Genomic DNA, 12,644 nt, shown 5'->3' on the forward strand with positions numbered 1-12,644 from the left:
GACGGCAACGACGGTGGCACAACGATGGCGGGCGGGCGAACAGGCAGCAGCAACGGCGGCAACGCAACACCGCCGGCAGCAGGGCCCAAACAGGCCGCAACAATGCACACACACACACAACAGCAGCTGCGAAGGCCGAAACGACGACGAGCCGCGAAAAACAAAGCCACAGAAGAGGAAGCAAACCACAACAACGACAACAGCAAAGGTAGATGGTAGGTGATAGGCGGTAACTAGGAACAGCCTTTCTAGTCCTAGTTAAAGATGTTAAAAAGAGAAACGGCAGGAGCTTCAAACACAAGCTCCTCTGCCTAAGCCGCCATTTTAATGTAATTTAGCATCTACCAATCAGGATTTAACACATCAGAATGACATAGACACGATAGTATTACACAGGCATTTTGCATAGGTACATTGTACTTTAATACATCAGAATGACATAGACATGACAGTATTACACAGGCATTTGCACAGGTACTTTGTACTTTCTGCATCATGTTCTAGTGAATTTGGTGTTCTAATGAATTTGGCAATGTTCAGTACTTCACATGAAAGTACATTTTTCGCTATGAGCTAAGCATTTTAGTTAATGCAATCCTTTCTACATCTTGGAGAGTACAGGGATGTTCAGTGTTTGTTCAGTGTTATCAATTGTTCAGAGTACAAGTAGTTCCAAACAAACCAGCAGTCAGGGAGATAGCTCCAAAGAGAAAAAGATCTGGCTTCCTACTAAACTATTAAAATGTTATGAACCTTTATAGCTTTATAAAAGAATATATTTTGCTCATTGTTTATGTATATTGAATTCCCCCATTAGCTATACATGTATGTATATATAAAATTCCCCATCACAGCCTCTTGCATCCACAGAAACGCCACCAGTGCCCACCAATCAGGGGCTGCGGCGGCAGCAGCACCCACATGTTGCTTACACTGGGACAAAGCCAATGGTCTCAGGTTGAAAGGGATTCAATCCCAAGGAACACCTTGGTGCACCACAACATACACAGCAATGCCACAGCACCTACGCTCTATGAGCTCCTGTGACACAGGCAATGACACCTCCACAATTGCAAGTCTGTGTGCATCCCTCCAGGCAGAGGTCTGAGCCCCCTTATGCCACACACCCCACTGCCGTTTGCCTTCCCCTTTCAGCTGGTGGTTTGTGATGATCTGTGCACTTGGCGTTGACCCATAACAGAGACCTTTCAGTGGCAGTTCCCGGTTTGTGGAACGCCGTCCCTGGTGAAGTGTGTCTGTCTCCCTCATTGTTACCTTTCAGAAGAAATTTAAGCACTTTCCTTTCCTATTTACCCAGGTATTTGATGGCTGACAGATACTATTCTAGCAACCCTAAGGTAACAGTTTTTAGATTTTTTAATAGATATATATATTGATATGGTTGCCACGCTAGGGTCCTTCGGGAGGAAAAACAAGGAAATGTACTGCCTTCAAGTCGGTTCCGACTTATGGCGACCCTATGAATAGGGTTTTCATGGTAAACGGTATTTATTTATGTATTTATTTATTTATTGCACTTGTATACCGCCCCATAGCCTAAGCTCTCTGGGCGGTTTACAGCAATCAATTCAGAGGTTGTTTACCATTGCCTTCTTCTGAGGCTGAAGGGCAGTGACTGAAGGTCAGGGCAGAATATAATTTGAAATGATGATGACGGTGATGATCCCAGTCAGGATTCCAGAAGACCCTCGCGCCGACTGCAGGATAACTCAAATCCCGGTTTGTCCTGGGTTCGTCGGCTAGAGGGCGCGTTTGGAAAACTCCAGGAGTACTTTAGATTAAATGTCTATGAGCCTGTTTAAACCCTCAAAATGACGCATGTTATTTCTGAGAGTTCCAGTGCACAGGGGCATGACAATTCCTTTCCCACGGCAATCGTGCCATGTTGCGCGTGTCCTTGTTGTTTTAATCTACGTAAGCTTCATTAACTAGAACGGTAAGGGACTACATTTCCCAAATGCCTTTGCTGCTTCACACCCGGAAGAAGACTCGTGGTGGCGTCTTTGGCTGGTGAAAGCTATTGATTCAGACACCTTTTTGTTTGCGACATTTGGACGTTGGTTATGGCGTGCTGATGGAGTAACATCCTTGGCTAGAAAAGGTAGGATCTGGCGCCAGAGTCAAGGAGAGCTAGCGGACAACGACATTCTTATAAAGGGGATTGAATGGATGATTACTGTTGTTTGAATTTTGTTACCCACCCGACACTCAAAGGTCCCAGGGCGGGTTACAACAATTTTAAAACATAGTTAAAAACAACCTAAACAGCATCACAGAAAATAGATTGCTAATCACTGTTTATAAATTTATAATTTTTTTAAATGCCTGTTTACTGCAGGTTTCTCTTCTGATGCCTTGGCACCATCACTAAAAATCTTGCAAAGATTCCTCGCATCAGCCATGATAAAGGACAAAGAAGCATTTCAGAGGCTCAGTTTCCTCTATCAGGTAGGAAGTGTGTTGCATGTATACCAATGGATTTGCTAGACAGTTTGGGGTGGGAGGTATAGGGGGCATGTGACTCTTAAGGGCTACTTTTGCGGTCTGTTGCTGTTTACAAATGCTCATAGAGTTCTTGTTTCTCTCAGGCACACCTAAAAACTGTTTTCTACAATTGGGATGGATGGATTGATTAATATTTCATCACCTTTTAAGGACCTGAAATTGTGCAAAAGAGAGTTGAATTCTCAGGATCTGACTGATGTGCTGAATCCCAGTGTAAAAATAGCAAAGAACATACTTGATGGGATGGGACTTGGACAAGCCAATGTGACGTAATGGTTAAGGTGTTGGACTACGACCTGGGAGACCAGGGTTCAAATCCCCACACAGCCATGAAGCTCCCTGAGTGACCTTGGGCCAGTCACTGCCTCTCAGCCTCAGAGGAAGGCAATGGTAAACCCCCTCTGAATACTGCTTACCATGAAAACCCTATTTATAGGGTCGCCATAAGTCAGAATCAGTTTGAAGGCAGTCCATTTCCATTTTTCACCTAACAATAGAAAATAACTTTCCCAGCATAATAAGAGCCCCGCTGGATCAGACCAAAGGCCCATCTAGTCCAGCATCCTGTTATCACAGTGGCCAACCAGATGCCCATGGGAAGCCCACAAGCAGACCTGAGTGCCATAGCACACTTCCCCACTTGCAATTCCCAGCAACTGGTATTAAGAGCCCTCTGACAGTGGAGGTAGAACATAGCTGTTGATAGCCTTATTTTGCCAGTCACCGCTAAATAGGAGTGAGTTGCGCCCATGTTGATTGGATCTTGCATTCATATGTACAAAGCAATGGGAATCACTTACAGGTATATCTTATTTATTTGTTTGTTTGTCATTTTTATCTCACAGGCAGCATGCATGATGCTTCCTTCCCCACCCCTGTTATCCAAGGATTTGGAGTGAGATGTCATCAATATGCTAATGACACTTGGTTCCATTTCTCTTTGTCATCTGAATCAGTTGGGGCTCTGTAGGTGGTGAGCCAGTGCCTGGATTTGGTAATGGCCTGGATGGGGGCTAAGATACTGAAGCTGACTCCTGACATGGCAGAGGCACATTGGGTAGATGGTTCCTGGGTAAGGGGAACTGGTGTTCTAGGCAGAGTTGCACTTCTGCTGAAAGAGCAAGTTCTCAGCTTGGATATCCTGTTGCGTCACTAGAGGCTGAGGTGGTCTCTTATGGTACGAAGTGCCTCCCATTCATTTGGCTGGTTTGCCAATTGTGGTTGTGCCTTGGCAGGGATAGTCTGGCTACAGTGATTCACACTTGGTAACTTCCCTGTTAGATCACTGTAATATGTTTATACATGGGGCTGCCCTTGAAGATAACTCGGAAGCTTCAACTAGTGCAGAAAATGGATGCCAGAATTTTAACTGGTATGGCCAGATTTCTGCATGTTATTTCAATCTTAAAAGAGCTGCACTGACTGCCCATTTTGCTCCCAAGCCCAAGTCAAGGTGCTGGTACTTAACCTTTAAAGTCCTAGTCAGCATTCTAGCCACTACACTTCACTGGCTCTCTTGCATTACTTGGCTTTTTGGCTTCACTTTCACTGTGTGTGCGTGTACGTGTTTGTCTCTCTACTTAAAACCAACAAAAGGTTTTGTAGCACTTTTAAAGACAAACACATTTATTAGTGGCACAAATGTCATTATTCCTTTTCATCAGATGTATGGTTATCCTAACTTGGCAAGTAATATATAGATAAGGATGCAAAGTGAGAAATGTATTTATTTTATTTATTATTTGATTTACATCCCGCCCTTCCTCCCAGCAGGAGCCCAGGGCAGCAAACAGAAACACTAAAAACACTTTAAAACATCATAAAAACAGACCTTAAAATACATTAATACAATACATTAAATGTAAATAATTAAATACATTAATAAAATGCATTAAAACAAAACAACGTTAAAAACATTTTTTAAAAAGCTTTAAAACAACTTTTAAAAAGGGTTAAAACATATTTAAAAAAACATATTAACAAGCAATTCTAACACAGATGCAGACTGGGATAGGTCTCAACTTAAAAGGCTTATTGAAAGAGGAAAGTCTTCAAAAGGCGCTGAAAAGATAGCAGAGATGGCACCTGCCTAATATTTAAGGGGAGGGAATTCCACAGGGTAGGTGCCGCCACACTAAAGGTCCGTTTCCTATGTTATGCAGAACGAACCTCCTGATAAGATGGTATCTGCAGGAGGCCCTCACCTGCAGAGTGCAGTGATCAACGGTATATAAGGGGTAAGATGGTCTTTCGGGTATCCTGGTCCCAAGCTGTATAGGGCTTTGTATACCAAAACTAGAACCTTGAACTTGGCCTGGTAGCAAATGGTGAACAAACATTAAATATTAACAAAATGCAAACAGTATAGTTTGTGACAATCAGTTACTTCTTAAATGTACACAAAAGAAGCATAATGCCTATTCAGAACAGCAATAATTGGTGATAACACACTCATCTTAGCATAACTAACCTGTAGTGAGATAACTGCCGAACTACCTTAGGAGATCGCTTTATGCTTTTGCCACTCTAAGGTCTGGCCCATGAAAACTTAAACCATGGTGCATATGGCCTTTAAGGTACTATAGGACTATGCTGTTTTGAGACTAATAAGACCTGTGTGCTGCTATTTGCAAGATCCTGTTGTGAGGGAAAGCCATGGGCCTGTGCACTGCACACTGTCCTGACTATCTCTGTAGGGTGACCATAAGGATGTTTAACTTTCTCCCATTCCCCACAACAGGCAGCACATTGTGTCCTTGCGCAGAACCCAGAGAACCAGGAGTTGGCTCGCTTCTATTGTCACACGCAGAACAGCATCAGCCGACGGCTCGTGTTAAGACAGTGAGTACCAGGATTTTTGGAGTTGGGGAGAGAGGTGGCCCGTTGTGTCTCTACCTTCTAGGCTGCGAGGGATGCTGGCCCCAGTCCAGTTCTAGGTTCCTTTGGCTGAAACCATCTCTCTATTCCTCATTTCAATTTCTTAGTCTACCTTCTCATTGTTCTCTTAACATCTCTCCTAAAACCCCACTCTTAACCTGACCCAGTGGAGTCTGGTCCATTAGGGCAAATGGGCACTGCCCTACCAACCTCAGCCAGCCCCCACCTGCCTGCTTCCTTACTTATAACCAGACCAGGGGGTGGTATAGCCTGTCAGCCTCCTCCTCCTTAGTCTTAGTGTTGCCTGTTGTAGAACTTAGCAGAGAGGAGGATGGAGACAAAGCTAGAATTAGTCTGCCTGTCATTAGCTCTGGCTTTGCCTACTGTTGGACTCCTTGCCTTCCGCCCTACCAATCCCTATTGGCACCAGCCAGCTCTGGCCTGACCAGGACAGTCATTGTATTGCCTACTGCTCTCATAGCATACTTTAGGGAGGGGATGGGGAACCTGTGGCCTTCCAGATGTTGTTGGACTCCAGTCCCAATCAGCTCCAGCCACCATGGCCAATGGTCCATGATCCAACATCTGGATGGCCGCTGGCTCGACAGCCTTGCTTCAGGGAAAGTGCTTTTATAAATATGAATGTTGCACCCTTCCTTGGGAATCGGCTTGGTTGCCTTTTGTGGGACTTGCTTCCAAGCGCACGTGCAAAGGATTGGTCTGTAAGTTCACAAAGGGCTTGAATGTTACAGGCTGAGTAAAGCTGCCATCAGTCCTGTAAGGAAGGGCAGTGCTCTCCCCACATCCCAGATGGAAATACAGATGGTGGCTTGCCAAAGCTCAAGTTGAGACTTGAGCCCACTCTTGCCTTCCACTGCAGCTTGTTTTCTTTACCACCACACTGTGCTGCCTCACACCGCTCACTTCCAGTTAGCTCTCACCTAAAATATGATAAGAGTAATAAAGTTGTCTCTTTCATCTCACCTTGGATCCTAAGCACAGAGATTGCCATTTCTGTGTCAAGCTCTGCAAATGCAGGAGACTGACCTGTGCAGGGCAGAGGATTCAGAGGGCTGGCTGTGAAACCCTTGGTTCATATCTCATCTTGGCAATGAACCAAGTGGATTGTCTTCAGCAAGCCCACAAGGTCTGAAGGCACATGATGAATCAGTTCTGCTGAAGCTAAGCATGTTTGGGCCTGGATGGAAGACTATCTGGAAACCTTTGTACCCCATCTTGATTTCCATGGCAGAATGAAAGGCTATAAATCTAATGAATGAAAAGGTAGAAATCTAATAAAGTAAATCAGTCATAGCCCCCTTCTTCCCAGTCTGCAATATGTTGGTGGTGGTGATACTGGCCTGCCTTAAGGGGCTGTTGTAATTAGGGGTGTGTATGTGAAGGGCTTTGAGTGCTTGGGAAAAGAGCTACATGAATAAGAATATTACTTTGTGTATGTGTGTTGAAGAACACAAGAGCAGCCCTGCTGGATCAGGCCAAAGGCCTGTCTAATCCTGCATTCTGTTTTCCCCAATGGCTAACCAGAGACCCATGGGAATCCCACAAGCAGGACTTGAGTGCAATAGCACTGTCCTGCTCACAAGCCCCAGCAACTGGCATTCAGAGGCATCCTGCCTCTGAGACTGGAGATAGTACACAGCCATCATGACTAGTAACAATTGATAGCCATATCTTGCATGAATTTTCCCGATCCCCTTTTTTAAAGCCATCCAAGTTCTTGGCCGTCGCAGCATCTCGTGGCGTGTCCTGTACCATATTTATCCAGTCCTCTGAACCAATGTTTGCCACTCCTCTTCTGTTTCTCTTTGTCTTGCAGGGATCCATCTGTGAAAAGAACCATCTGCAAATCTTGCTTCTCCCCTCTTGTTCCTGGCATCAGCTCAACTGTGCGCCAGAGAAGTGAGTGGCTCTGTCTTCATCCTCAATTGTGGAGCCATGCAGATTTTCTTGAGAGTTGCTGACTGCTCTGGAGAAGTCTGGTGCAATGATTTCCCACAGATGAGAGTGGGATGCAACAGGTTTAGAACAGGTTTCCCAATCTTTAGGTCCCCAGCTGTTGCTGGACTACCATTTGCATCTTTCCTGTCCATTGGCCGTGCTGGCTGGGGCTGATGGGAACTGTCGTCCATCAACATCTGGGGCCCCAAAGGTTGGGAAAGGCTGGTTTAGAAGAGGAGAGAGAGAAATAAGGTGTTTTTCCCCTTGAAAGGCATATGGGTGAGCCTGTCTACAAACTGCATTGCCCTGAGCCTCCACAGAGGTTGTGGTGGACCAAGTCGTGTTCCTGCTTGCGAGTGGAGCTTGGTCTTCCCTCAGAATGGGAGTCGTGTGGTGCATAGTCAGAATTGGATACCCACGTCTTTAGATGGCTTGGCTCAATCATATTGTGGAACTTTTTGCCTTCCGCCAAGCAGTCAGAAGTGTAGGGCAGCCTGAGAGCCTCATTCTGTCATGGACAAACTTCCAGGGACCACTTTCTAGTGGTGGGTGAAGCCAGAGGGAAACATTGGTGGAGCAGTGAATGTGACTCTTACCTTTGCGGGCTACATTTCAGCTGTACAGAAGTCAGAGGGTTCTATACACTCCTGCACACCTCCTCATCCAAACAAGGAAGCATTGCCACAGTTCAAGGGCATGTCCCAGTTAGGCAAAAGCACTCAAGAGTGTGGAGAGGGGTCAGTGAGGGGTGTGGCCTGGGGATAGTAACAAGGGCCGGAAAGAGTCAGTGTGGTGTAGTAGTTAGAGTGTAAGACTGGGGCCTGGGAGACCAGAGTTCAAATCCCTGCTCAGTCATGAAGCTGACTGGGTGACCTTGGGCCAGTCACTGTTTCTCAGACTAAACTACCTCACGGGATTGTTGTGAGGATAAAATTGGAAGGGGGGAAGCAGGTTTGTACGCCACCTTGAGCTCCTTGGAGGAAAGGTGGGATATAAATGTAATAAATAAAATAATAAATCAAGAGAGACCTAGAGGGTCACATGAGCCCCCCAGGCCTGAGGTTCCCCACCCCTGCTCTGTAGCAGAGATAGGGAACCCATGGCCCTTCAGATGCTGTTGGACTACAACTCACATCATCCATGGCCATTGGCCATGCTAGCTGGAGCTGATGGGAATTAAAGTCCAACTCCCATCTGGAGGGCCACAGATTCCCCATCCCGGCTCTATTGAGTCTGTTTCCTTTGGAGAAAGTAGAGACCGCTGGAGATTTAAGGTCTCTTTGAAACGTATCTTTATTGACAAATGGTGAGCGGGCATTGTGGGGGGGAGCAGATACAGCAACAAGTGAGGCTGGGCAAGAAAGAGGGATCTGCTGAGGTAGATATTCAGTCAAAAGCCTGCGAGGAAGGGATGGGCAGGGCAGGGCAGCGAAGGAGGGTGTGCAGCCCGTCATTTTCCAGGCTTCCCTGACTCATTCACTCTTCGCCTTTTTGAGCAGAGCGCCGTAACCAGCGGTGGACTGTTGTGCGGTGTCTCAACTGCAGTCTAACCAAGCGGCTCCTCAACAACCCTGACTATAAGTTGTGGTCAGAGCAACCTGAGGCGTTACTAGAGAACCAAACGCCACCTGGTGAAGGAACAAAAGGTAAGTGAATGTAGAGGAAGGTTATGAGTCTCTGAAGTGAACTTAGAAAATGTTAATATTATTCATATTATCATCATTATCATTATTTGCTTTATTTATCCCCCCCCAACCTGAAGATTTTCAGAGTGGTATACAACATTTCATTAAATATAATACAACTCATTAAAATACAGTACATAAAAGTCATAAAACCAGCAAACATTGTCAGCATATATTAACAAATATTAAAATATTAAAACGTAATAATGCAGAACAAAGGAACCAATCCTATATCAGGGATTTCGATAGGCCTGAACAAAAAGTATATCTTAAGTAGATACATGAAAGCTGCTAATGTGGGGATCAACCATATTGCCAATGAGAGGGTGTTCCATATCCAGGGTGCCATGGCTAAGAAGGCTCTGATCTGTGCTGTCATACAGCAAACTACATCCATTGATGGACGTGTAAGCAGGGTCTTCCTCACTGATCTTAAGGTATTGGGCAGTAGCTAGTGGGAGACACTCCTTTAAACACTTGGGTGCTTGCTTTGTTCTAACATCCCCTCATAATCCTTTTGAATAAGAATACAGCCTTCTGCTGTACTCCATTGACTGGAAGCCCCTGACAGTGGCTGCATTCACACCATTCTACTACTATTCCACTTTAAACAGTTGTGGCTTCCCCCAAAGAATCCTGGGAAGGGTGCTGAAGTTGTTAGGAGACTGCTATTCCCCTTACAGAGCTATAATTCTCAGTGAGAAGAGGGACTGACTGTTAAACCACTCTGGGATTTGTAGCTCTTTGAGGGGAATAGGGGTCTCCTCTAACAAGTCTCGGCAGCTTTCACAAACTACACTTCCCAGGATTCTTTGGGGGAAGCCAGGACTGTTTAAAGAGGAATTATAGTGGAATAAATGCATGGCATGAATGTGGCCAGTATTGAATTCGATTTACTGGAGGCCAACAACAAAGGTGATCTTACTTATTATATACTCAGCTGATCACTGTGCTGTGCAGGAAAGAGCCTCCTGCAGATGCCATCTTATCAGGAGGTCCATTCTGTAGAAATTAAGCCTTTATTGTGGCAGAGGCACCTGTCCTTTGAAATTCCATGCCGTTACAAATTAGACAGGTGATGACTCTTTTACGTGCCTATTGAAGACCCTTCTGTTTCCGCAAGTCTTTTAAGTGGAGATTTTTATCCCAGTCTGTATCTGGATTAAACTTGAAATTGTGTTTTTATCCATTGTTATGCTTTTATTGTTAATAATTTTGGGATGCTTCATGGGACGTGATTGATAAATGAATCAAATTTTTTAAAAATAAAAATAAAATAGCTGTGGGACTAGTTGCAAGCTGAGGGTTGGGGTTGAAAGGGAGCAGCCATTTTTCGGAGGTGAAGGCCAAAGACTTTTGGAGTGGTGGTAGGCCAGTTGAAGAGAACTTGAAATTTGTGTGGGATGGCATTAGAAGGCATTAGGGTTTGGTTCCTGGGAGAAGGACTGAGAAACCTAGGAGAGGTCGGTCAGTGGTGAGATAACTGAAGTTCAAGAGCACGGATGTAGTGTCAGGGTTGTTTAGAGGTCAGTGGCTGTGAGCTGAAGTGACATGAATGGACCTAAACAGTTATTTATTTTTAGTATTGAGTAACTTAAGATTCACTCCTAGAACACTTAGGATTGTGCTAAGCTTTGTTGTGGGAGAGGCGAGCAGAAAGGAGTAGAATTCAAGATGATAAGATTAGAAATTGTTTTCAGGAAACTGAATAACAGGTATTGGAGTTGAGGACTGTGTGTGTTTGGGCTTCCAGATGAGAGGTTAGGTCACCAAGAAAGTGGATGAGGTGTCAGATGGGACTGGCTCTTATTATTCAATTTCTTACGGCCCCCTTACCCTGAGGTTGCAGGACAGGTTACAACAATTTAAACATACAGTATTAAAGTCGGTTGAAAACAAATTACAGCCAAGACAATAAGGTGGGTCCATATACATATATATGTATATTAAGTGTCAAAGGCCAGCATAAAGAGGTGCATCTTCAGATCATATCTGTCATCCATCCAGTCTGCAAGAATGCCTTGCAGTCCCTAAGTATCTTCATAACAGCCCTAAGGAAGCAATGTTTGGTTGTTCATGGTGTACAGATAGGAATCGGAGACTAAGAGTATAAACTGACTTGTGGCTGGCTGGCTAAGGGCTTGAGTTGAGATATCCTTCGTCTTGATCCTAACACTCTTGACTGGACTAGAAGTTGTTTAGGGAAAACCCTTGAATTGTTGGAAGAATACAATAGGGAACATGTGGAACGTTTCCAGACAGAAGGAAGAAACGAGGTGATTTACACAGACCAAGCAGAGGCAACTGTTGAGGTGGTCAGCCATTTTGGGAAAGGTGAAGGAAAGCAAAGATGTGGGCAGAGAAAGTTGTGTTTGGTGTGGAGGCTCTATGGCAATCTCTCACTGTGGATAATGTAACTGTGGAAAACATTTTTATGAAGAAGCTTCAATGGAATTACCTTGGGCTATTTTTCTTTCCTTGTGTCCCACTCCAGGCCAAACATTCAGCACAGTGCAACGGCCCTCCAGGGTCCCTCAAGCTGAAAAGGCACCACCACCAAGTTCTGGGCCTTGCAGCCATCCTGACTCTGAGGAAACTACAGTGGGCACCAAATCTAAAGGGGAGAAGGGCCCTAGTGGGAAGTGAGCCCTCCCTTGGGAATGGAATCTCCCCAGGCAGGCAGGCAGCTGTGGCTTGGGAATGAATGTGTAAGCCCTGAGTTGGGGCAGAAGAAGCAAATGTGGTCAACAAGATTATTTATGCAGAGAGATGTTTGGGAAGCAAAATCCCATCTTGCTACTTGTGGGACTTGGATGTCTTAAGTGAGATGAGTTCAATGATAAAGGTCTTCTTTTACAGGGCAACTATTTGGGGGGGGGCAGAGTCCTCTTCTACAGCCCATAATGGCCTAGCAAAGAGCCTTTCCCCAATACCACTGCCTGCGTCCCCTTTCTCCCACCAAGTCCATAGCTTGAGATTTGCCTGCCCCTCTTCTGCTCCCACATGCATGTCTCTCTTCCAGTCGGTGCTGCCAGTTGCAATATGGGTTGGAGGGGGTATGCGCTTAGGTAAGCCCCAGCTCTGGAGGACTGAAATTGTTTGATTCCTGGAAATTTTGGTGAACTCCTTCTCATTGGAACCTGAGGTGAAGAGATGAGCAGGAATAGTTTCCAATCTAACCTTTTGTATAAGAGAACACGATGTAAAAACTTGGAAATAAAATTTTGTTTCAAAACTGGGTTTTCCTTGTCCTGTTAACTCTAGGCTGTTCCCCTTCCCCTGTTTAGAGCAGTGAATTACAGCTGGATGAAAATAAGAAGCAAAATAGGCCAGTGATGGGGGATGCACCAAGAAATGCTTAGCCACCAATAGCTCTTGATGCAGTGCTAGAGGTACTCCTACTACTGAGGTGGGAAGGGAGGCATGCATTCTGGGAGTTCTGCTTTGCACAGCATATCACCCCCTCTTGGCGACAAGATCAGCGGTAAAGTAGAGTCTCTCCAACTATCCATCACATTCCCTCCCCCCACACACACCACAGTCTTGTTTGAGATTTGCTGGCCATCTTTTATATGTAGGCCATCTTTTATAGCAGCC

At 45.2% G+C, this 12,644-nt stretch overlaps 1 protein-coding gene across 1 annotated transcript; it reads left to right on the forward strand.

Moving 5' to 3' along the window:
- The first annotated feature begins 1,830 nt into the window (after window positions 1-1,830).
- On the forward strand, window positions 1,831-12,286 carry RPP21 (ribonuclease P/MRP subunit p21). Its single transcript, XM_061619149.1, has 6 exons — window positions 1,831-2,122; window positions 2,360-2,469; window positions 5,267-5,367; window positions 7,241-7,323; window positions 8,862-9,008; window positions 11,542-12,286. Exons 2-6 carry the CDS (start codon window positions 2,422-2,424, stop codon window positions 11,691-11,693), a joined length of 531 nt encoding a protein of 176 aa, XP_061475133.1. The 5' UTR covers window positions 1,831-2,122; window positions 2,360-2,421; the 3' UTR covers window positions 11,694-12,286.
- Window positions 12,287-12,644: the final 358 nt, after the last annotated feature.

This window comes from Rhineura floridana, chromosome 3 (genome assembly GCF_030035675.1).
Source record: "Rhineura floridana isolate rRhiFlo1 chromosome 3, rRhiFlo1.hap2, whole genome shotgun sequence".
Lineage (NCBI taxonomy): Eukaryota > Metazoa > Chordata > Lepidosauria > Squamata > Rhineuridae > Rhineura > Rhineura floridana.